This window comes from Nerophis lumbriciformis, linkage group LG01 (assembly GCF_033978685.3).
Source record: "Nerophis lumbriciformis linkage group LG01, RoL_Nlum_v2.1, whole genome shotgun sequence".
In the NCBI taxonomy this organism is placed as follows: Eukaryota; Metazoa; Chordata; class Actinopteri; order Syngnathiformes; family Syngnathidae; genus Nerophis; species Nerophis lumbriciformis.
Window position 1 is genome coordinate 49650001 of NC_084548.2, and position 26700 is coordinate 49676700.

Sequence of the window (26700 nt, forward strand, 5' to 3'; positions counted from 1 at the left end):
GGTGTACACCAGGGATCAATATTGGGACCAAAACGGTTCAATCTCCGTAGAAATGACATTTATAAAGTTACAAAGGACTTGAAGTTAGTATTATTTGCAGACAACACGATTGAGTTTTGTTCAGGAGAGAACACACAGAAGCTAATACAAATAATAACATGAGAAATGAAGACATTATGGTTCATAATTTCAAAAGCTGGTTAGACAAAAACAGACTCTTTGAATCTCAGTAAAAATAAATTAAGGCTATTCGGTAACAGTAGAAGAGAAAGTCAAACACGAATACAAATACAAATAGAAAGAGTAAAAGAAACCACATTTTGGGGTGTAATAATGGATTACAAAATCAACTGGAAATCTTATGTAAAAACCAGTCAACATAAGGTGGCAAGAAATACGTCAATAATGAATAAAGCAAAAAATGTCCTGGACCAAATATCACTCCATATTATCTACTGCTTTGCAAGAGTGTAAGGTATTGTGTAAAAGTATGGGGGAATAAGTACAAAAGTGTGCCTTATTCACCAACAGTATTTCAAAAAAGGTTAGTTAGAAAAATAAATAATGTTGGTTATGGAGAACATTCAAACCCTTTATTTATTGAATAAAACATATTAGAATTCAAGGATTTGGTACATTTGCAAACAGGAAAAAAAATATGCACAAAGCAAACTATAACCTGCTACCCTGTAATTATCAAAGTTAAAAAGTTAAAGTACCAATGATTGTCACACACATACTAGGTGTGGCAAAATTATTCTCTGCATTTGACCCATCACCCTTGACCACCCCCTTGGAGGTGAGGGGAGCAGTGAGCAGCAGCGGTGGTCACGCCCGGGAATCATTTTTGGCGATTTAAACCCCAATTCCAACCCTTGATGCTGAGTGTCAAGCACGGAGGTAATGGGTCCCATTTTTATAGTCTTTGGTATGATTTATTATTAGTATTCAACTTGTTTGTTTTCAAAATTGAGCACAGGAAGTGAACAAATAAGTTTGTTAGAAATATCTCTGAAACAAAAAATGGTAGGAATAAATAAGCTCTGCTTCTTTCTAGTTATTTCGGCCATATATGATGTACCATTTTATAATTGTATGCATGTTCGAAATAAATTAAAACCATAACCACCAAGTTCTAAAAATACACTTGTACATCCAAGCGTCTTTATAAGGTCATTAGAGTAGAGTGTAGCTGGCTATCATGCAGCCAGCAAGGGACTAATTCCTGCTCAGTGACTGTTGGTGTGAATGTGCGACTGAATGGTTGGTCATGCACTGTGATCGGAGGTGGGTAGAGTAGCCTAATGTTGCTCAAGTAAAACTACTGTTACTTTAGAGCAGGAGTGCCCAAAGTGTGGCCTGGTGGCCATTTGTGGCCCACAGCTTGAATTTTTTTGGCTCGCCACATGTTGTCGGGAAAAATATCTCTGTAAAAATGTAAGAAGAAAGAGCAAAAAGATGTAATGTAACGAGAAATAAGCTAAACATTTGATACAAAATTCGATAAGTGTCGGTATGCGGGGTATTTTTGGGATATTTTTAAGTGCTACAATCATCTACCAAAACTTAGTGCCAGCTTTGTGTTGCAATGTCAACACAGTAAAATTTTTAAAGCAAAAAATATAACAAGAACAGCTTATGTTACCCTTAGTGGTTTAACAGAACACACTTGTTTGACAATTGTCTATATTTTTCACAATTCCAAGTTTTTGTAATACACATTTTTATTTAAAAAAAATTGGTGTTCACGCATACTTACTAAAGTGCAATTTTAAATTTTGCGCGAAATATCCTGCTGAAAACGTCTCGGTATGATGACGCCTGCGCGTGACGTCACGGATTGTAGAGGACATTTTGGGACAGCATGGTGGCCAGCTATTAAGTCGTCTGTTTTCATAGCAAAATTCCACAGTATTTTGGACATCTGTGTTGGTGAATCTTTTGCAATTTGTTCAATGACCAATGGAGACAGCAAAGAAGAAAGCTGTAGGAGGGAAGCGGTGTATTACGGCCGACTTCAGCAACACAAACACGGCCGGTGTTTCATTGTTTACATTCCCGAAAGATGACAGTCAATCTTTACCATTGGCCTGTGGAGAACTGGGACAACAGAGACTCTTACCAGGAGGACTTTGAGTTGGATACGCAGACACGGTGCCGTGAGTACGCATGCAGCTGCGGCTTCCAAACATTTGATCGCTTGCCCGTACGTGCGTGACGCTATGTGCATGTCACGTAAATAATTCAATGTATACACCCTGATGATTATCTTGTGTGATGACTGTATTATGATGATAGTATATATGATAGCATATATTTGTATCATGAATCAATTTAAGTGGACCCCGACTTTAACAAGTTGAAAAATTTAGTGGTCAATTGTACGGAATATGTACCTCACTGTGCAACCTACTAATAAAAGTCTCAAAAAGTCTCACGTACGTAACTTTGGGGACTTTGGGGAAATATATGTGCTGTATGAACTTTGGGGAGGTGAACGGTTCTTTGGGCTGTGGGATTGAGTGTGTTGTGCAGGTGTTTGAGTTGTATTGGCAGGTTATATGGACGGGAGGCGGGAGGTGTTTGTTATGCGGGATTAATTTGTGGCATATTAAATATAAGCCTGGTTGTGTTGTGGCTAATAGAGTATGTATATGTCTTGTGTTTATTTACTGTTTTAGTCATTCCCAGCTGAATATCAGGTCCCACCCGCCTCTCACAGCATCTTCCCTATCTGAATCGCTCCCACTGCCCTCTAGTCCTTCACTCTCACTTTCCTCATCCACAAATCTTTCATCCTCGCTCAAATGAATGGGGAAATCGTTGCTTTCTCGGTCCGAATCACTCTCGCTGCTGGTGGCCATGATTGTAAACAATGTGCGGATGTGAGGCGCTCCACAACCTGTGACGTCACGCTACTCGTCTGCTACTTCCGGTACAGGCAAGGCTTTTTTATCAGCGACCAAAAGTTGCAAACTTTATCGTCGATGTTCTCTACTAAATCCTTTCAGCACAAATATGGCAATATCGCGAAATGATCAGGTATGACACATAGAATGGACCTGCTATCCCTGTTTGAATAAAAAAATCACATTTCAGTAGGCAGGCCCGGCCCTAACCAATCTGGCGCCCTAGGCAAGATTTTAGGTGGCGCCCCCCCACATCGGCAGTGAAGTGTATATACTCACAAGAACCCGAATAGCTTTGTCTTTGACCTTTTTTTTTTACTTACAACTATACCTAATATATAAAGGGGTGGAAAAGTGACTATTACCTGCAGGGCAAACATTAGCTAACCAGAAGGCAATAACAATGTAAACAAAAAACACCTGCTTAAAAGATCTAATACAAACATTTATATGCACGTACAACACTTAGAACTTTTAGCATATCAGTATGTGGAATTAAATTATGGAATAGATTAAGTAAAAAAGTTAAAAATTGTACTGATATGATCCAGTTTAAGAGGTTGTTCAAAATAATAGTGCTTACAGAGTACAAAGAAGAAGAATTATGAGAAATACTTTCAACCTTATTGAAAATAAGATATTCTTCATCTCAGTATGTTAATAATGACTGAATTAATTAATTAATTACATCTTACAAAACTGTTGTATACTAACTCATAGATGTTATTTTATTATATAAAAAGGTCAGTAAATGATTCTATATATTTGTAAACGCTTTGAAGTGGGAAAGAGGTAGGATTAAATAAGCTTTGCTTCTTCCTACTCCTTTTCGGGCATGATGTAAAATGAAATGATATGAAATTGTGTGATGTATTATGATGTAAGTGTGTTCATGTTCGAAATAAACTAAAGAAAGAAAGAAATGTCCCTGAGGAATGTAAAGTGGGAGTACTGTAATTACCTAACGTTACATTATTATTTTCCATCCCAATTTAGCCCCCTCCACAATATTAACCCGACGTTAAAACAGAACTAGCTATTTATTGATTAGCAATTGCCGAATCATGTAACATTAGCTTAATGCTAAAAAGCCAGGTTACTATCACATTCTGTAACAGACAAATAATTTCATGTAGGCTAACGTTACCTACCTGCTACCTCTGTCTTTTCTCGTTTCTCCTCCTCTTCTTTTCTCTTTTTTCTTCCCTGGGCACCTGACAGTTTTGGCATCTTGTGTTGATTTTTTGATGTGGGGACGTCCAAAAAGAGTCACGATACGGGAAGGGAGGGGGCGCACCGTGCGGGGGGAGGAGGGGGGTGGGGTGGGGGGGTGGGGGGGGCGTAATGTTGTAACAAATAATATTTCTATTAAATAGGCTTTACTTTGCATTTTAATTAACGTGGGATTATTTTTTGTATTTAGAAATAATAGTACCAACTTTTTTTCTTTTTTTTTTTTTCTCCCAACATTTGTGGCACTGGCGTGGCGCCCCCTGATGGACGGCGCCCTTAGCATTTGCCTATATGGCCTATGCCACGGGCCGGCCCTGTCAGTAGGCCTTTAAATGTGTTTCAGTTCGTTCTGTCTTTTGACTCTACAAACTGGAAATTCAAGCATTACTCATTGAGTCTTTTTATTTATATAGTATATACTACAAAGATACGTACATCGGTCGCTGTCAACACTCAATATGTCCTCCGGTCCGTCAGTCAAATACATCCGTGTGCAACATAAACACATAAACTATTCGTATGTTTACAAAATGCACACCCACCGAACATGTGCATTGATTGTATTGATTTCTATGATATATTTGATATGACACATCATGTAAAAGGTCAGTGCTTTGTGCATGAATGCCATATGTGCATATTATTTCTAGCTGAGCGTAATTATAATGAATACAAACATAGTGATGGATCTTTGTGGTCTTTACAACATGAAAATATAACAACTGCATTGCAACTTGCACTGCAAACATAGGTGATTTGATTAAGACTTAAAAGGTAGGTGTCGATAAAAGACCTTCCTCGTGTGAGATGTTACATCGTGTTGGTGGTGTACAACCTCTTGTGCTAATAAAGATGGAAATAAAAAAATAAAAATGTCATATCTTTATATACACCAATCACATATATTACTGATAGTAGGACAAATGAATACTGGTAGCGATAAGGAATATCAATATTGGTATCGATCAATCCTAATGATGTACATCTCCAGATCTGACCAATCTTAGGTTTTTACGTGGTGCCAAAGCTGTAGTAGTTGAGGCTTTGGCACCAGCGTGTAGACTAGATCTGACCAATCCAAGTCTTTGAGAATGAACTGATGAAGCCTGCTCAGATGAGAGGCGAAAGGTCTTCTAAGACAAACTGAACAGTCTTGCAATTGTTTGAATGTCCTATTATAACTATAGCTATTATAAATAGTTTGGGCTTTGGCACTTTGGTAGTTCTGACCAATCTAAGATTTTACGTGGTGCCAAAGCTAAAATAGTTGAGGCTTTGACACTGTTTCTAAACTAGATCTGCCCAATCTAAGTCTGTGAGCATGAACTAATTAAGCCTGCTCGGATGAGAGGCGAAACGTCTTCCAAAACAAACAGTTGCAATCGATGGAATGCCCTAAAAATACAAACCCCGTTTCCACATGAGGTGGGAAATTGTGTTAGATCTAAATATAAAAGGAATACAATATTTTGCAAATCCTTTTCAACCCATATTCAATTGAATGCACTACAAAGACAAGATTTTTGATGTTCAAACTCATAGACTTAATTTTTTTTTGCAAATAATAATTAACTTAGAATTTCATGGCTGCAACACGTGCCAAAGTAGTTGGGAAAGGGCATGTTCACCACTGTGTTACATGGCCTTTCCTTTTAACAACACTCAGTAAACGTTTGGGAACTGAGGAGACACATTTTTTAAGCTTCTCAGGTGGAATTATTACCCATTCTTGCTTGATGTACAGCTTAAGTTGTTCAACAGTCCGGGGGTCTCCGTTGTGGTATTTTAGGCTTCATAATGCGCCACACATTTTCAATTGGAGACAGGTTTGGACTACAGGCAGGCCAGTCTAGTACCCGCACTCTTTTACTATGAAGCCACGTTGATGTAACACGTGGCTTGGCATTGTCTTGCTTAAATAAGCAGGGGCGTCCATGGTAACGTTGCTTGGATGGCAACATATGTTGCTCCAAAACCTGTATGTACCTTTCAGCATTAATGGTGCCTTCACAGATGTGTAAGTTACCCATGTCTTGGGCACTAATACACCCCCATACCATCACAGATGCTGGCTTTTCAACTTTGCGCCTATAACAATCCGGATGGTTCTTTTCCTCTTTGGTCCGGAGGACACGACGTCCACAGTTTCCAAAAACAATTTGAAATGTGGACTCGTCAGACCACAGAACACTTTTCCACTTTGTATCAGTCCATCTTAGATGAGCTCAGGCCCAGCGAAGCCGACGGCATTTCTGGGTGTTGTTGATAAACGGTTTTCGCCTTGCATAGGAGAGTTTTAACTTGCACTTACATATGTAGCGACCAACTGTAGTTACTGACAGTGAGTTTCTGAAGTGTTCCTGAGCCCATGTGGTGATATCCTTTACACACTGATGTCGCTTGTTGATGCAGTACAGCCTGAGGGATCGAAGGTCACGGGCTTAGCTGCTTACGTGCAGTGATTTTTCCAGATTCTCTGAACCCTTTGATGATATTACGGACCGTATATGGTGAAATCCCTAAATTCCTTGCAATAGCTGGTTGAGAAAGGTTTTTCTTAAACTGGTCAACAATTTGCTCACGCATTTGTTGACAAAGTGGTGACCCTCACCCCATCCTTGTTTGTGAATGGCTGAGCATTTCATAGAATCTACTTTTATACCCAATCATGGCACCCACCTGTTCCCAATTTGCCTGTTCACCTGTGGGATGTTCCAAATAAGTGTTTGATGAGCATTCCTCAACTTTATCAGTATTTATTGCCACCTTTCCCAACTTCTTTGTCACGTGTTGCTGACATCAAATTCTAAAGTTTATGATTATTTGCAAAAAATTAAAATATTTATCAGTTTGAACATCAAATATGTTGTCTTTGTAGCATATTCAACTGAATATGGGTTGAAAATGATTGCAAATCATTGTATTCTGTTCATATTTACATCTAACACAATTTCCCAACTCATATGGAAACGGGGTTTGTTCAATGACCTGGATAAATGGCAACATATATTATATTTAGACATTATACATTCTCAGTATTAATTGTTTTTGGTTTATTTGACTTGAACAGTATCTACACATACACACACACTGCATCAAATAATGTGTCAGTAATCCCATGGCTAAATATAAAGTCCATGTTTTAGTGTTTTCATTGGAAAAATATAGCTTGAGAAGATACCAGTGGAAGACCTCAGTGTCTCATATTTTATTCCTAAGCCTCGCTCGTCTTCCTGCCATCATCCACAATGTAGCACACACAAGCATGCTGTTTTAGGTGCGTGGATGCTGATTTACAACCCAATAAACTCAAGTCCTCTTGACTCTCAAGAGAGAAACAGGAGAAAATTAAGGATGAGTTGCTGCTTGGCTTGTTCTTTCCTTTGATGAGCACTCTCTTCTTTTTCCTTTCCCCTAATCTCTCTCATGGGGGGTACTGAGCTGCTGGTCTTCATCCTCTCTCGGAGGGCCTCGTAAAACACGACCACACAGCCACACACCTCGTGACGCCTCCTCGGTGACCCACAGAGGCACAGGGAGCTCTCATGCACTCACATACACACAAGTATCACCTTCAGACGTTACCGTGGAAAAGCTGTGTTTCATGTCTGTTTTATTAGGGCAGTGAGAAAGAAAGTGTGGGAGTGGAAAGAAGTGGGGGATCTCAAATGGACAAGGTTATTCAAGTCCTTCTCTAATTTGTGACTGCATTATTTTTAGTACCTCATCGGGAAACATTTATAGACACATCCAGGTGGAGAGGTTAAGTGCCTATTTATTTGCAGAACTGAGTAAATGGTTTCCCCTCACCTCCTTTCCAAATACTTAAAACTGTTAAGTGTTGATACCTCTGACTCATAGAAGACTGTTATGACCCTTACTGGAATAACTAGTACCAGAGTTGTCATTGCTGTATCATTCTAAAAGTATCATACACCAGAGTCTCCACTTTGTTGCAGTACACTCCGATCAACATAAAAGCTTACTTTCTGGGACCACCAGCGACATGCCAATAAGTGACTACAGGAGACGGCCGTTGTCCTCCGTTGTTGTTGTTGTAGGAGAGTTTGTCTCCTTCAGACTCATTTGATGTGCTGTGGTTTTCACAGCTCCCTGTTCTACGTCCGAGTTGACTCTTTTGCTGTTTCGACATTACTAGGGATGGGTACCTTTCACTTTGAATCTGGGAATCCATACCAGTACTAAATGTTCCATATCTGTGTGTGTGTTCAAATGTGTTAATACATGTTAATTGTTTAAATGAAACATATTTTTTAATTTAACATTTATCGCTGAGCTGTGGTGTCCAGTTATCTTTTCTTACACTTCAGTGACACATTTGTAAGTACTGTATTGTATTGTATTATATAGTAGATTTTGCATGTAGTTGCAATTCCAAGATTGCTGGAGGCCAGACCTGGACAATCATTCTGACTCGGGGGCCACATTAAGAGGAAAAACATGTGTCTGGGGTGCCGATGTGTATAAAATATATATATACATACACACACACACACACACACACACACACACACACACACACACACACACACACACACACACACACACACACACACACACACACACACACACACAAACACACACACACACACATATATATGTGTATATATATATATATATATATATATATATACACACACACATATATACACATATATATACATATATATACATATATATGTACATACATATGTACATATATATATATATATACATATATATATGTATGTGTGGGAAAAAATCACAAGACTACTTCATCTCTACAGGCCTGTTTCATGAGGGGTTCCCTCAATCATCCTGATGATTGAGGGAATATGAAAACAGCACTGCACATCATATTGTCGTCTACAGTTTTGTGGTTAAATGTTAGAAAAATGTATATTCAAAAAACGTCCTACAGGCCGGATTGAAAATCTTACCCGGCCGTAATTTTTCCCAGCTCAGCCGTAGCCGAGAAGTAGTCTATGTCATTAAGATGAATTTGCTAGTCTTGTGTTTTGTTGAGTCCTACAAAGTGTTTTAATGTAAGTATTGACCGTATAACACACCAGCTCTTTGATTGTGATGTGTATTTTAGTTGTAGTTTTCATAACTAGATTTGAAGGTTTTGAAATCGCCATGTAAAATTGCTGGTTGGTTATGGCAAACCTAATGTAAATTAGCTTCAAGCGTGCAAATTTCAAAAAGTGGAGCCTTCAGAGGAGTTCACACATCGGCAAATTAGACAGCGGTTAATGGCAAGTCTCAATCCGCCACCTCCGTGTACTTACTTGAGACCGGCAAATTATTAGATTTTAGATTATAACAGATCCTGTGGTGCAAGCGTGGTAACTTCTGTTCTTTACTAAAACTTAGACTTAGACTTAGACTTAGACAAACTTTTTTGATCCAAATTGTTCCACACAGTAGCTCAATTACAAAGGATGGAAAGGGTAAGGATGGAACATATAATGCAGGTATAAAGTAGACAAAAAATGTACCATAGTAGCAATATAAAATATAACATATGTAATATTTACATATTATGTATACAATATACTGATATATTACATTATTATATAATATACACAATATATTACACAGTGAAAAGTATTTTTAACACTGTCCATTTCAATCCGCCGCAAAAATTGATGGTGGATGAGGGTTCTTAGTGCACGGCGAACTGCCGAACCGCCATGAACCTCCATCTAAACCGGTAATGTTTGAACATACATCTACTGTACATTTCAGCGCCTTCTCCTTGCTTTGTTGGCATGTAAAATTGTAACGTTTCCTAGAGGCAGTCACGTGCAGCAAATGTATCGAAAAATGGCACAGTTTGATTTACGTGACTTCTGACTTTGGTCTGTACCTATAAAAGTACCAAATTTGGTACCCATCCCTTAACATTACATCATAATTAGAGATGTCCGATAATGGCTTTTTTGCCGATATCCGATATTCTGATATTGTCCAACTCTTTATTACCGATTCCGATATCAACCGACACCGATATATACAGTCGTGGAATTAACACATTATTATGCCTAATTTTGTTGTGATGCCCTGCTGGATGCATTAAACAATGTAACAAGGTTTTCTAAAATTAATCAACTCAAGTAATGGAAAAAAGTGCCAACATGGCACTGCCATATTTATTATTGAAGTCACAAAGTGCATTTTTTTTTTTTAACATGCCTCAAAACAGCAGCTTGGAATTTGGGACATGCTCTCCCTAAGAGAGCATGAGGAGGTTGAGGTGGGCGGGGTTGGGAAGGGGCGGGTTGGGAGGGTGGGGGGTGGGGGGGGGGGGGGGTAGCGGGGGTGTTTATTGTAGCGTCCTGGAAGAGTTAGTGCTGCAAGGGGTTCTGGGTATTTGTTCTGTTGTGTTTATGTTGTGTTACGGTGCGGATGTTCTCCCGAAATGTGTTTGTCATTCTTGTTTGGTGTGGGTTCACAGTGTAGCGTATATTAGTAACAGTGTTAAAGTTGTTTATACGGCCACCCTCAGTGTGACCTGTATGGTTGTTGACCAAGTATGCAGGTATTCCATTGTATGTCTGAATAGCCGTAGATGTTATGTGATTGTGCCGGCACGCAAAGGCAGTGCCTTTAAGGTTTATTGGCGCTCTGTACTTCTCCCTACGTCCGTGTAGGGATGTGTGATATCCGATATTCTGATATTGTCCAACTCTTTATTACCGATTCCGATATCAACCGACACCGATATATACAGTCGTGGAATTAACACATTATTATGCCTAATTTTGTTGTGATGCCCTGCTGGATGCATTAAACAATGTAACAAGGTTTTCTAAAATTAATCAACTCAAGTAATGGAAAAAAGTGCCAACATGGCACTGCCATATTTATTATTAAAGTGCATTATTTTTTTTAACATGCCTCAAAACAGCAGCTTGGAATTTGGGACATGCTCTCCCTGAGATAATCCTAATGTATTCCACAAATTGTACCTCTGAATGTAACACGTCACAGTACTGAACACAGACAGGCACAATGACACTGTGATACGATATGGGGCAATATCCCTTCGTAGCCATTCGTCACTGGGTTTTTGTTTTGTTTTCATCAGGTACATTGGTGCACTGGGTGCCCGCGTCATCTGTGACAACATCCCAGCCTTGGTGAATAAGCAGCGGCAACTGTGCCAGCGCCACCCAGACATCATGCAGGCCATCGGCGAGGGCACCAAAGAGTGGATCAGAGAGTGCCAGCACCAGTTCAGACATCATCGCTGGAACTGCAGCACACTGGAACGGGATCACACAGTGTTTGGACGTGTCTTGCTGAGAAGTAAGTCCATACGCCCCAGATTTTACTTAACCTTAATACACTTTCCACCATTAAGCAATTTGCATTTGGGGCAATTGATGCACTATTCATGGTGTAAATCAAGCATGCTCTTCTGGAGAGATTATCCCAGCCAATTCTGCCCCTTCCCTATTTGTGAGGTGTAATTATTCTCTGTTGCTAGGGAAACCGCATTGTATGCATATTACCGTATGCAAGGTTTTGCATAAACTGTTAAGCAATTCTGATAATGACCGTCTGATTGCCTGTTAAACTGTTGTTTCTTTATTTAACGGTGTCAGTAAAAGACAAATTAGAGGATAAAAAGAACGTTTGTCTTGTATTAGCCTACTATTTTAGTCTCACTATTCAAAGCCCTTCTTCTGGGTCTCTTTTTGTCTCAGGTTTATTGTTGCTAGTAAACTATTTTTAAAGCTGTGCACTTTGTCAACAAACAGGCAAGCTTAAAGCCACTGGGTTTTGCACTCCTGCCAGACTTCGCGGCTTTGTAGTTTACACATTTAGGTACACAATTATGCTGACACTGTAAAAGCCAATGAATCCTTTCCGCATTATTACCACTACTAAGGATCTTGTGATTTCATTGCTGTTTGCTTCTTGGCAGGATTGCACAAAAACATTTAGCTCAGTATTTAGTACAAATAATTCAATGTCTGCAGATGACACAACAGCGTTTTGTTTACTAGAGAACACACATAAGCTAATACAAATAATAACAGAAGAAATTAACAAATTAAAAAGATGGTTTGACAAAAACAGACTATCTTTGAATCTCAGTAAAACTAAAATAATGCTATTTGGTAACAGTAGAAGAGAAAGTCAAACACAAATACAAATAGACGTAGTAGACATTGAATGGGTAAAAGAAAACACATTTTTGGGTGTAATAATAGATGATAAAATGAAACCTCATGTAAAAAATATACAACATAAAGTAGCAAGAAACACGTCAATAATGAATAAAGCAAAACATGTTCTAGACCAAAAATCACTTCATATTTTTTACTGCTCACTAGTGTTACCATATCTGAGTTATTGTGCAGAAATATGGGGAAACAACAACAAATGTGCGCTTCATTCACTAACGGTGTTACAAAAAAGATGAGTTAGAATAATACATAATGTTGGATATAGAGAACATACCAGCCCTTTATTTATTTAATAATAATTATTGATATTCAACGATTTGGTGCATTTGCAAACAGCTAAAATTATGTACAAAGCAAACTATAACCCGCTGCCCAAGAATGTACAATTCTTCTCAACAAAAGAGGAGAAATATAACCTTAGAGGAAAATCTAATTTAAAACATATGCTCGTACAACAATTAAAACCTTTAGAATATCAGTATTAAATTATGGAATGGATTAACCAAAGAAATCAAACAAAGCATTGATATGATTCAGTTTAAGAGACTGTTCAAACTACAAGTGTTCACAAAGTACACAGAACAAGAATTATTATGAACATCTTGAATCCTTTTTTAAATTTTTTTATTATCATTATTATTATTATTATAGTTTTTTTTTTTTTATTATTGAGACAAAGATTATTTATGTATTTAATTAGAGATTGGACTGCCGATATTATTGGCCGACATATGCTTTAAATGTAACATCTGAAATTATGGTAAATGGTAAATGGGTTGTACTTGTATAGCGCGTTTCTACCTTTTTAAGGAACTCAAAGCGCTTTGACACTATTTCCACATTCACCCATTCACACACACATTCACACACTGATGGCAGAAGCTGCCATGCAAGGCGCTAACCAGGACCCATCAGGAGCAAGGGTGAAGTGTCTTGCTCAAGGACACAACGGACGTGACTAGGATGATAGAAGGTGGGGATTTAACCAGTAACCCTAAGATTGCTGGCACGGCCACTCTCCCAACTTCGCCACGTCGTACCCGGCAGTATTTATGACTTTTTAAAACGTCGCTGTGTACACGGACGTAAGGAGAAGTACAGAGCGCCAATAATCCTTAAAGGCACTGCCTTTGCGTGCCGGCCCAATCACATAATATCTACGGCTATTCACACATACAAGGGAATGCAGCCATACAGGTCACACTGAGGGTGGCCGTATAAACAACTTTAACACTGTTACTAATATGCGCTACACTGTGAACCCACACCAAACAAGAATGACAAACACATTTCGGGAGAACATCCGCACCGTAACACAACATAAATACAACAGAACAAATACCCAGAACCCCTTGCAGTACAATATACACTCCCCCCCTCCCCCCCAACCCGCCCCTTCCCAACCCCGCCCACCTCAACCTCCTCATGCTCTCTCAGGTAGAGCATGTCCCAAATTCCAAGCTGCTGTTTTGTGGCATGTTAAAGAAAATAATGCACTTTGTGACTTCAATAATAAATATGGCAGTGCCATGTTAGCATTTTTTTCCATAACTTGAGTTGATTTATTTCGGAAAACCTTGTTATATTGTTCAATGCATCCAGCGGGGCATCACAACACAATTAGGCATAATAATGTGTTAATTCCACGACTGTATATATCGGTATCGCTTGATATCGGAATCGGTAATTAAGAGTTGGGCAATATCGTAATATCGGATATCGGCAAAAAAGCCATTATCGGACATCTCTATATTTAATATTTGTTTACTTACTATGGTATATTATTTGTTTATTTATTTATTTATTCACTGTTCTGTTACAGAGAACAAGGAAATAGGATAAAATTGCTCTGGTATGAAAAGGGGTAGGATTAAAGAAGATCAGCTTCTTTCTACTCCTTTTCGAGCGTGCTGTAATGAAACAACTGGAAATATGTGATGAACTACATTGTATCGTATGCATGTTCGAAATAAAATGAAACTGAACTGAACATCATGCATGGTCTCCATATAATGACGGCAATGATACAGTAGGCTACTTTATTAGAAATGCGGTGATGGAAGTAGCATCCGTTGACTTATGCAATACCGTCTGTTGTCACTGGACCCGCTTGCCTTGATGTATCATCTTTTCCAGCCAATGAGAAAGCACGCTTACTGGGTATGGCAACCTTTTTATACGCTCGGAGATACAGGCTGTGCGTGGCGGAGTAGGATAAACATTAATGAAGTTGTAAATATTTAGAGAGGTATTTCGTGTGAGACAAACAGCCCTGGTTTGAATGATGAGCAGTAATACCCTCCTTCATCCTCCCACACGCGCACCCCCGCAACACTGAATGCCCCTATCCTTTCCACTGCTCTGATGAAACGAGACATTCCAGTAAATGCACAGTCGACAGGTTGGATCACACAGGGGTCAACATGTATGTGAGACAATGTACCGTATCTTAATTTTATTTTAGTTATCTTATTTCAAACATGCATCAATTTAAAACATAGTACATCGCATACTTCCAGCTACTCATTACAACATGTTCAAAAGGGTGTAGGAAGAAGCAGAGTTTAATTAAGTCTATGCCTTTCCCGTTTTATAGCAATTTTTAACACATTTGTTTGGTTTATTTCCTGTGCTCAATCTGCAACCCACCGAAAAATTTAATAAATAAACACACAAGTAAATAAATGAATACATTAATTATTAGTCAATAACGTTCTAATGAATACATTATTTATTATGAGTAGTAAGGTTCAAGATGTATATGACAGTTCTTTTTGCTTTGTAAACACTCTGAGTTTGAACAATTTCTTAAAATGGATCATATTCTTTGACTTCTTTGCTTAATTCATTACATCATTTAGATCGACACACTGATTAGGGCTGAGACTAACGATTATTTTGATAGTCGATTCGTCAACAATTATCTTAACAATTAGTCGACTGGCCGGATAACTGTGAATTGTGAATTATATTTATATAGCGCTTTTCTCTAGTGATTCAAAATGCTTTACATAGTGAAACCCAATATCTAAGTTACATTTATACCAGTGTGGGTGGCACTGGGAGCAGGTGGGTAAAGTGTCTTGCCCAAGGACACAAGGGCAGTGACTAGGATGGCGATAGCGGGATCGAACCTGGAACCCTCAAGTTGCTGGCACAGCCGCTCTACCAGCCGAGCTATACCGCCTGAACTGAACTGAACAAATCGTACACATATTTAATGGCTCTTATTTTTTTCCATCGACTTTTAAATGCACCTTAAGTTATTTTAGGCATGTGCTGACTAACAACAAAGATGACTAATTCATTCATAAATATTTTTTTATACTCTGACTGTGCCGCTCATTCAGCTGTTACAGAAATTAAAATGACCAATAAAATGTTGTCCATTAAAAAAAGGAAAGGCAAAGTGGTAAAAAAAACAATTAGCCTTGTTTATGTATTAAAAAACAGTTAAAATGGTAGCAATGAAAACAAACAATAAAACACAAAATCGAACTTCCTCAAAAATAAAAGCATTTTGTGATGTTTAAAAAGCTGCACACGAGTATATTGACTATTGCTAATAAGACTGTCTCTTGGCAGTCTTTGGACTCTAATAGACTCAATGTGTTGAATTCTATCTTTAAATACATTCTTAAAATGTTGGTTATTTAATAAATTGAATATTTAATCTCACGATACCGTGTGTGTGTGTGTGTGTGTGTGTGTGTGTGTTTGCGTTTGTGCCTTTTTTATGGCAATGCAAATTGACGCTGCTTTAAAAAGTGCTTGAATTGATGTAGACAAAGTTTAGCTGGCTGACTTTGGCTAAAAAAATGATAGTTAAAGTTATTTTTCACACAACTTTGTCTCACTCTTGTTAGCTAGCTAGCAAGGTACAAGCTAACACTCTTACCGAGGCTGTGTCCGCATCCTCCCTCCAAATGTCCCACATCATGTCTCTGCTTTAAATGCTCGCGTATCACAGATGTACTGCCATTAAAAACAAGGTCCGCTTTGCAAAATGAGCAAGGTATTCTTGTGTTTAACAAGAATAGGAGGAAATATCCTCACACTTTACATGTTATCACCGGCCATGTTTTTGCGAGTGATGACGTAACGATTATTGTCGACAAATATAATTGTCGGCGACAAATTTCATTGTCCATAATCGTTGCGGCCCTAATACTGATATACTAAAGGCTTTAAGTGTTGTGCGTGCATACAGATGTTTTAAGTTACATTTTTCTCTCAGGTTATATTTCTACTTTTTTGTTGAGAAGAATTGTTGTACGTTCTTGGGTAGCAGGTTGTAGTTTGCTTTGTTCATCATTTTAGCTGTTTGCCAATGCACCAAATCATTGAATTTCAATATTTTTGTTTGAGTGTTCTCTATATTCCACGTTATGTATTATTCTAACTGACCTCTTTTGTAACACAATTAGTAAATGAAGTGTACATTAGTAGTCATTTCCCAATATTTCTACACACTAATTCAGATATGGTAACCCTTGCAAGCAGTAGAGAATATGGAGTGATTTTTGGTCCAGAACATGTTTAGCTTTATTTATTATTAAAATGTATTTTGCCACCTTAATTTTCTATTACTATAATATATTTCTAGTTCATTTTATCATCTATTATTATCTCTAGAAATGTAATCTATTTTACCAAGTCAATGTCTACGCCGTCTATTTGTATTTGACTTTCTCTTCTATTTTAGTCTTATTTAGATTCATGGAGAGTCTGTTTTTGTCAAACCTTCGTCTCTTTAATTTATTCTGTCATTATTTTACAACCAGTAAAGGTGCAACAAGTTTGGGACTACATGATGTCAGCTTTGTGGAATGTTCAGCTATGCAACTCTTCAGCATTAAAAGTTAAAAGTACCACATTAATGAATCAAATGACTCTCTGCACACTAGGTGTGGTGAAATTTGTCCTCTGCATTTGACCCATCCCCTTGTTCCACCCCCTGGGAGGTGAGGGGAGCAGTGAGCAGCAACGGTGGCCGCGCTCGGGAATCATTTTGGTGATTTAACCTCCAATTCCAACCCTTGATGCTGAGTGCCAAGCAGGGAGGTAATGGGTCCCATTTTTATAGTCTTTGGTATGACTTGGCTCACTTGAACTCACGACCTACCGATCTCAGGGTGGACACTCTAACCACAAGGCCACTGAGAAGGTTAATATGCTATGTAGGACATTAAAACAGGAGTTTAGAACTTCCAGATTGAAAGTCTCACACATCTTTAACATAATATAAAATATATATAATTTAAGTACAGATTGAAAGTCTCACACATCTTTAACATAATATAAAAAATATATAATTCAAGTAAAGAATAAATCAATAAATCGATAATTTCTAACAAATGCTTCCCCCTACCCTGGAAACTTGACTTTTCCTGTATTGGAACACAATTTTTGATTTTGGGAAAATGACACAGGGTTCCACTGGAGTTAATGATCCCTGTGGAGAATATTTGTACGGAATTTGGACATCGAAGAACAGACGTTGACAGAAATGTCATTCTGTGTGAAGTGCACAGTAGGGATCTGTTGTTGATGTTGGCTTTGATGTACCTTGTTTTGCAGGATCTCCCAGTGAAAGGCTTGACTTTGACTTAATTATTTTAGCTTCACATTTACATCCGAATTTATTGTAAAATACCATATGCGAAATTCTTCTCATATTTGGAGTAATGGTGCATTTATAGTTTTAGACTTAAGGCATTTACCGTGCACTTTGATTTTAATTGGGTGATGATTTGACATGTTGCAAACTTAACAACAAATTCTTGGGGTTTAAGCCAACAATGGTGTTTGGGTGGTGCTTCATGAGTCACAGAGTAAGGGGGGCAAAACACTGTGGTGCTGATTAATAAGGTATTACTGCGTCTGTATTCAAACAATTTATGGAAGCAGAAGACCGCCCTGCTGTTCGGATTACTTCCACAATGATCTTTAAACACAAGTGTCCTTTACTTCTGTAGAAATGTGATGTCCACTCTTGCTTTATAGAACTATGTTTAATAAACACCTTCATACATCAATCATACTCCGTTGTACTCTTTACCGGCATCGCTACCGCTCTCTGTGCTATCAACATCCAACTTCCGGGAACATGTGAGAGACTCGAGAACTCAGTCTCTTAAAGGGGCCGTGCCCATTTTCACAACATTACATCCTTCCTTTTCTTTCAAATTAAATGTCCTTGTTTCTGCTGGAAAAAGGGACTGTATGATGACACTTAACTTAAGTCAAACTAAAGATTTTGCCAGCTCAAACTTTCACAATGATAATACAATACAAATATTTTAAATGGATAACAAATGCCTCCTGACATTAGTTTACAGGAGCAAATAGAAATTCAAAGGTTAATTCAGTCCAAGAGTCTCCTTGGGAGTCGTCTGTCTGCTCTGACAGGGTATCTCCTCTGGTCTTGATCCGGACCTTGTTGTTGTCATTGTTGATCCTGGTCATGATCACCAGTACTGTCCTCATCATCATCATCCTCACTGCTGTCATTGTCACAATTCAGTGAGCCAAATGGCTGGTGTTTGAGAAGCTTATACAGGGACCTGTGCCTGGTGACTTCATGTCCCTGTCTTTTTGCGATGACCATCGTTCCTTTCACTGAGATGACATTGTATGACTTGCGGTTGAATGGTGTGACCATCCGGCGTATCAGGACAACGTCACCCTGTTTCAACTGTGAGTGCACGGCATTCCTCCTTTCACCCGCATATAGTTTCATTTTCGTCTTCCTTAGTGCATCAGTTTGCCTGAGGTCGCGTCAGTGGGGTGAGAAATGGAGAGCAGTTTTATTGACATGGGTCGACCAAAGAATAATTCTGTTGATGGTGAGGAGTGGCGCGATAGTTGCGAAGGAACTTGTACAATTCTTGCTTCCATGGCTTGCTTTCAACCATGGCAGTGGGCACAGCCTTGATCAAAGGTCTGTTGAATCTTTCAACTTCTGCATTGGCCTGTGGCCAGTATGGTGTGATTTTTCTGTGGTAAAAACCGAGGTCGTGAGCAAAGTCACGGACTATAATGCCTGAGAATGGGGGCCCGTTGTCACTCTTAACGACTTCTGGCGTACCCACTAAGGAAAATATTTTATCCATGACAGGGATTAGTGTGTGTGCTGAGGTTGAGGATGTGATCTCGATGAAGGGAAATCTTGAGTATTCGTCCAGCATAACAAACAGGTAATCACCGGAGGGTAGGGGACCGCAAAAGCCCACCGAGACATTGTTCCAAGGTCCAGTTGGGAGTTCAGACATTTGTAGTGGCTGGTGTTCCGTTCTCAGTACTGATGACTGACATGGGATGCACTGAGACACTAGTTCTTCTGCTTGCTTGTCTATTCCCGGGAACCAGACCTTTTCTCTGAGTAGCTGCTTGGTCTTAACTACGCCTTGATGTCCTTCATGAGTGAGAGCTAGAGCTCTAGTTTGTAGCGTCTGTGGCAGTACCAGTCTGTTGCCTCTAAGGATGAGGCTGCCGTCACCCAGGACTGTGAGAGCTTCCCTGACGTTGTGGAAGGCTTTTAACATTGAGCGATCAAATTCCGAGGGGCCGTCATACAGGTGGGTCCAGTCGCCAGAGTTAATCACTTTTTTAGGTGTAGCAGCACGGGATCCTTGAGTGTCTCTCGTTTTACTTCTTGGAGAGTCATTGCTTTGGGGATTGCATGTTCTGTGATGAACCTGACATGGATCTCAGTGTCAATGTCATCAGTTGTCACACAGTGGTGGAGAGTTTGTGGGTGACGTGACATATAGTCTGCTGGATTGGATTTCCCCGCTTTGGGGATCACTTTGAACTGTGGTCCGTGTCCATCCTTACCTTTTCCATCCTTTGTAACTGAGCTACTGTGTGGAACAATTTCCCTTGTGGATCAATGGAGTTTGTCTCCGTCTAAGTCTAAGTATAATTATCATGAGAGACCATGACAACTTTGGCTGCATTCTCATATTCTGATGGCCCCTAACAAGCATGGTTATGTCATAATCGGAATCTGAAGCCTTTGGCCCTTGTGTTGATTCTGTATAAGTGCAGGAAATATGAAATTATTGCCATTATCAGCCTTATGTGTTTTCTGCTCCTTCTCGCCGTTTCAGGCAGCCGTGAAGCAGCGTTTGTCTACGCCATCTCCTCTGCCGGAGTAGTGTATGCGCTTACACGCGCCTGCAGCCAAGGGGAGCTGAAGATGTGCAACTGCGACCCGCACAAGCGAGGACGACACAAGGACGAGCGAGGAGAATTCGATTGGGGAGGATGTAGTGACAATATCAACTATGGGATCAAGTTCGCCAAAGCCTTCATAGACGCTAAAGAGAGGACTGTTCGAGATGCACGGGCGCTCATGAACCTGCACAACAACCGCTGTGGAAGAACGGTGAGTGCATGACTGTGGTGCAAATATTTGTAAATGCTTGATCCATTCTGGCGCATAATTAGGCCAAGCCATTATGTTTTTGTTGTGTTTACTGAGGGGAGGTGACGGCTCAGACACCAGGGGGCAGTATATACAATAATTTATTATATATAATAAATATATATAATAATAAACAATACAACTAAACTATAGAAATAGAGTGTGTGACTAAAATACAAGAGTGTGTGTGGTGTAAGACTATGTGTGTAGATATCTGAAGTGTGTTACCAAGTGTTGATGAGAAAAAGGCAGACAAGTCCAAAGAGGGCAAGGCAAAAGGGGTCCAAGTTCAGCGAGGGGTCCGTGGGGCAGAGAGAGACGTCAGAGTCCAGGGGGCGAGTGAGGAGTCGGGAAACGAAGAAGGCAGTCCAAAACACCGGGTAAACAACGGGAGATCTCGAGGAGGGAAGACTCGGGAAGGCACTGCGGAAGAGCAACAGACGTCAGAATCCCGGAGGGAAAAACAACACAGGACGAGCGCATAAGGCTTACGGTACACCATGAGAAAGCTAAGTTCCCGCGACGATCCTTGGGTCCACTGGTCCTTTATTGATCTCGCCCTGATCAGTCGCAGGTGTGCAGATTGCCAGCGAGTGATTGCAGCTGGTGGCTGCAGCAGGGCGGGGACGCGCGCGGCGCGTCCCTGGATGTGCGCACCCATGGGCGTGTCCCGAGGTGCGCACAGACGGATGAGCGGCGTTGGCAGGAGCCTGAGCCGTAACAGTATCCCCCCCCTATGGACAGATTCCAGATGTCCAACATACTCACGAAACAAGGGAGGGTGGAGGGGAGAACTGGTGGTGGGTCGCCGGCCCCAGTGTCCCCGAATCCACCGAGGACGAGTCTGATGGCGGCGGCGAGAAGAACGCCGCTGAAGCCGGCGAGGCGGGCGACCAAGGGACGGCCACCATCTTGGCCGTCGGGAAGGCGGACGTGATTGGCGCCATGGTGCGTCTCGCCGGAAACGAGGATATGACGTCGTCGGCGGCGTGGAAGCGGCAGACGTCGGCGGCGGCGTGGAGGAAGACATCATCGGCGAGGCAGGCGTGGAGGAAGACGTCATCGGCGGCGTGGAAGCGGCAGACGTCATCGGCGGCGTGGAAGCGACAGACGTCAAAGCCGGAGGAGAGGAGGGCAGCTGAGGAGCTGGCCGAGGTGCTGGAGTCGGCGGAACAGGCCGAGGTGCTGGAGTCGGCGGAACAGGCCGAGGTGCTGGAGTCGGCGGAGCAGGCCGAGGTGCTGGAGTCGGCGGAGCAGGCCGAGGTGCTGGAGTCGGCGGAGCAGGCCGAGGTGCTGGAGTCGGCGGAGCAGGCCGAGGTGCTGGAGTCGGCGGAGCAGGCCGAGGTGCTGGAGTCGGCGGAGCAGGCCGAGGTGCTGAGGTCGAGGCCAGCCTGGGAGCTGGTGGAGACGTGGGGGCCAGCCTGGGAGCTGGTGGAGACGTGGGGGCCAGCCTGGGAGCTGGTGGAGACGTGGGGGCCAGCCTGGGGACTGGTGCTAGCTCGGAGACTAGCCGAGGGGTTGGTGCTAGCTCGGAGGCTAGCCGAGGGGCTGGTGCTAGTTCGGACGCTAGCCGAGGGGCTGGTGCTAGTTCGGACGCTAGCCGAGGGGCTGGTGCTAGTTCGGATGCTAGCCGAGGGGCTGGTGCTAGCTCGGACGCTAGCCGAGGGGCTGGTGCTAGCTCGGACGCTAGCCGAGGGGCTGGTGCTAGCTCGGACGCTAGCCGAGGGTCTGGTGCTAGCTCGGACGCTAGCCGAGGGGCTGGTGCTAGCTCGGACGCTAGCCGAGGGGCTGGTGCTAGCTCGGACGCTAGCCGAGGGGCTGGTGCTAGCTCGGACGCTAGCCGAGGGGCAGGTGCTAGCTCGGACGCAAGCCGAGGGACAGGTGCTAGCTCGGACGCTAGCCGAGGGACAGGTGCTAGCTCGGACGCTAGCCGAGGGACAGGTGCTAGCTCGGACGCTAGCCGAGGGACAGGTGCTAGCTCGGACGCTAGCCGAGGGACAGGTCCTAGCTCGGACGCTAGCCGAGGGACAGGTGCTAGCTCGGACGCTAGCCGAGGGACAGGTGCTAGCTCGGACGCTAGCCGAGGGACAGGTGCTAGCTCGGGCGCTAGCCGAGGGACAGGTGCTAGCTCGGACGCTAGCCGAGGGACAGGTGCTAGCTCGGACGCTAGCCGAGGGACAGGTGCTAGCTCAGACGCTAGCTCGGGGACAAGTGCTAGCTCGGACGCTAGCTCGGGGACAAGTGCTGGTAGCGTGGTTGGTGGGTGCGGCCAGGCAAACTGAAAGATCGATGGTAGCGGTCTTGCTGGCCGCAGCTGTGCTACCTCACCAGCACGGCTGTCGGTACCATTCCCCCCCCCCAAAGGCGGATTCCAGACGCTTCCTGCTGACTGAGTCTCTAAGGTTGGGAGGAGGGTGTCCAGGCGACGAGAAAATTCCTCCTTGCTTATCTCGCTACCGAACATGCCTTTCCAAGACTGCTCGGCAGGACAAGACAAATCCTCTGGTTTGAAGCGAAAAAAAGAAAAAGACATGGTGAATGGGGCAAGAGGCAGAAAAAAAAAAAAAAAATTCACAGGGGCGGAACTAAAATCACTGGGGAGGGGCTAAGGAACTGTGCCGTCAGGTCCTTTAATAATTTTGGCGGGAACTTACTGTTGTGTTTACTGAGGGGAGGTGACGGCTCAGACACCAGGGGGCAGTATATACAATAATTTATTATATATAATAAATATATATAATAATAAACAATACAACTAAACTATAGAAATAGAGTGTGTGACTAAAATACAAGAGTGTGTGTGGTGTAAGACTATGTGTGTAGATATCTGAAGTGTGTTACCAAGTGTTGATGAGAAAAAGGCAGACAAGTCCAAAGAGGGCAAGGCAAAAGGGGTCCAAGTTCAGCGAGGGGTCCGTGGGGCAGAGAGAGACGTCAGAGTCCAGGGGGCGAGTGAGGAGTCGGGAAACGAAGAAGGCAGTCCAAAACACCGGGTAAACAACGGGAGATCTCGAGGAGGGAAGACTCGGGAAGGCACTGCGGAAGAGCAACAGACGTCAGAATCACGGAGGGAAAAACAACACAGGACGAGCGCATAAGGCTTACGGTACACCATGAGAAAGCTAAGTTCCCGCGACGATCCTTGGGTCCACTGGTCCTTTATTGATCTCGCCCTGATCAGTCGCAGGTATGCAGATTGCCAGCGAGTGATTGCAGCTGGTGGCTGCAGCAGGGCGGGGACGTGCGCGGCGCGTCCCTGGATGTGCGCACCCGTGGGCGTGTCCCGAGGTGCGCACAGACGGATGAGCGGCGTTGGCAGGAGCCTGAGCCGTAACAGTTTTATTGTTAATGTTGACATACTCTGTCACTCAACTGTGTAACTGAAGCATTCCCAGGAAGCTGCTGTGACACATATTTATTCCTATAGAACAGAGGTCCCCAAACTTTTTGACCCGGGGGCCGCAATGGGTTAAAAAAAATCTGGCCGCGGGCCGGGCTATATATATATATGTGTGTGTGTGAGTGTGTGTGTGTGTGTGCGTGTACGGCTGTGTTGACCCTGGATCTCAGGAAACAGAGTGGACCGACACCAGCAGATGACATGGCACCCCAAACCATCACCCAACCATGCAAATTTTGCATTTCCTTTGGAAATCGAGGTCCCAGAGTCTGGAGGAAGACAGGAAAGGCACAGGATCCACGTTGCCTGAAGTCTAGTGTAAAGTTTCCACCATCAGTGATGGTTTGGGGTGCCATGTCATCTGCTGGTGTCGGTCCACTCTGTTTCCTGAGATCCAGGGTCAACACAGCCGTCTACCAGCAAGTTTTAGAGCACTTCATGCTTCCTGCTGCTGACCTGCTCTATGGAGATGGAGATTTCAAGTTCCAACAGGACTTGGCGCCTGCACACAGCGCAAAATCTACCCGTGCCTGGTTTACGGACCATGGTATTTCTGTTCTAAATTGGCCCGCCAACTCCCCTGACCTTAGCCCCATAGAAAATCTGTGGGGTATTGTGAAAAGGAAGATGCAGAATGCCAGACCCAAAAACGCAGAAGAGTTGAAGGCCACTATCAGAGCAACCTGGGCTCTCATAACACCTGAGCAGTGCCAGAAACTCATCGACTCCATGCCACGCCGCATTAACGCAGTAATTGAGGCAAAAGGAGCTCCAACCAAGTATTGAGTATTGCACATGCTCATATTTTTCATTTTCATACTTTTCAGTTGGCCAACATTTCTAAAAATCCCTTTTTTGTATTAGCCTTAAGTAATATTCTAATTTTGTGACACACGGAATTTTGGATTTTCATTTGTTGCCACTTCAAATCATCAAAATTAAATGAAATAAACATTTGAATGCATCAGTCTGTGTGCAATGAATAAATATAATGTACAAGTTACACCTTTTGAATGCAATTACTGAAATAAATCAAGTTTTTCAAAATATTCTAATTTACTGGCTTTTACCTGTATATATATTCCGAGCGCGATGATTTCACGTTATCGATGGGAAAATGCATTTTTAGACAATATGATTTGCCTGAGTAGCTAGGAGACACTGAGAATAACAAGCGGTAGAAAATTTATCAGAAAAGAGAGATTTAAAATGTTTTTTAAAAAGTAATTAAAAAAATTATAATTTTTTTTTTTTTTTTTTTTTTTAAACAATACTTTGGGAACCCCTGCTATAGAATGTCTTAAATCTAGGCCTTATCCTGCATGCCTGAAACACCTCACTAGGGAGTCTGTTAGAGTTGGTCCACTGTTTCATAAGTTTTGGCACAGTGCTGAAACATGTGCAATGTTAGTCTACGCTCGGGGTCCCTAAACTATGGCCTTGATCCGGCCTGCCGCCAGCGTGACGTCTCAAGTTAAAAACAAGTTGTTGTTTTTTTAAGTGTGTGATACTTCTTTTGTTGACTTATTTGTATTTTACTTTATTGAATGTTTGTATATATTCAGTGCTTGGCACATGGGACTGTTTCGCAGGTTTCCCAGCTCTTCAGGCGATTTCAGGGGAATTCAGGGGATCCCCTGAAGAGCAGGGAAACCTGCGAAACAGGCTTGTAGGGATGGAATAGCGTCTGAGTTTTTTCCTGACCTGACGTATGATCCGTTCTACCCCGGTATTGAGCACTGTATACTGGATAAACCACAGAAACCTCGACTATATATATCCAAATATTTACCGGTAATAAATTCAAATACAAATAAGGCACTCCTCTCTGAGCTGCCACCTTAACGTGGTAGAGGAGTTTGCGTGTCCCAATGATCCTAGGAGCTATGTTGTTCGGGGGCTTTATGCCCCCTGGCAGGGTCTCCCAAGGCAAACTGGTCCTAGGTGAGGGATCAGACAAAGAGCAGCTCGAAGATCTCTGTGAGGAACACCGACAAGGAACCCAGATTTCCCTCGCCCGAACGCGGGTCACCGGGGCCCCCCTCTGGAGCCAGGCCCGGAGGTGGGGCACGATGGCGAGCGCCTGGTGGCCGGGCCTGCCCCCATGGGGCCCGGCCGGGCACAGCCCGAAGAGGCGACGTCGGTCCCCCCTCCAATGGGCTCACCACCCATAGCAGGGGTCATAGAGGTCGGGTGAGATGTGAGCTGGGCGGCAGCCGAAGGCAGGGCACTTGGCGGTCCGAGCCTCGGCTACAGAAGCTAGCTCTTGGGACGTGGAACGTCACCTCGCTGGGGGTGAAGGAGCCTGAGCTAGTGCGCGAGGTGGAGAAGTTCTGGCTAGATATAGTCGGACTCACTTCGACGCACAGCAAGGGCTCTGGAACCAGTTCTCTCGAGAGGGGCTGGACTCTCTTCCACTCTGGCGTTGCCGGCAGTGAGAGGCGACGGGCTGGGGTGGCAATTCTTGTTTTCCCCCCGGCTCAGAGCCTGCACATTGGAGTTCAACCCGGTGGACGAGAGGGTAGC

At 42.5% G+C, this 26700-nt stretch overlaps 1 protein-coding gene across 1 annotated transcript in view; it reads left to right on the top strand.

The window, feature by feature from the left end:
- The window catches only part of LOC133622669 (protein Wnt-2b-A), a 49506-nt gene that overhangs the window by 4575 nt on the left and 18231 nt on the right, over positions 1-26700 (top strand). Inside the window, exons 2-3 of the mRNA XM_061985516.2 lie at positions 11236-11456; positions 20458-20735. Coding sequence (XP_061841500.1) covers positions 11236-11456; positions 20458-20735 — 499 coding nt within the window. The remainder of the gene's footprint in view (positions 1-11235; positions 11457-20457; positions 20736-26700) is intronic.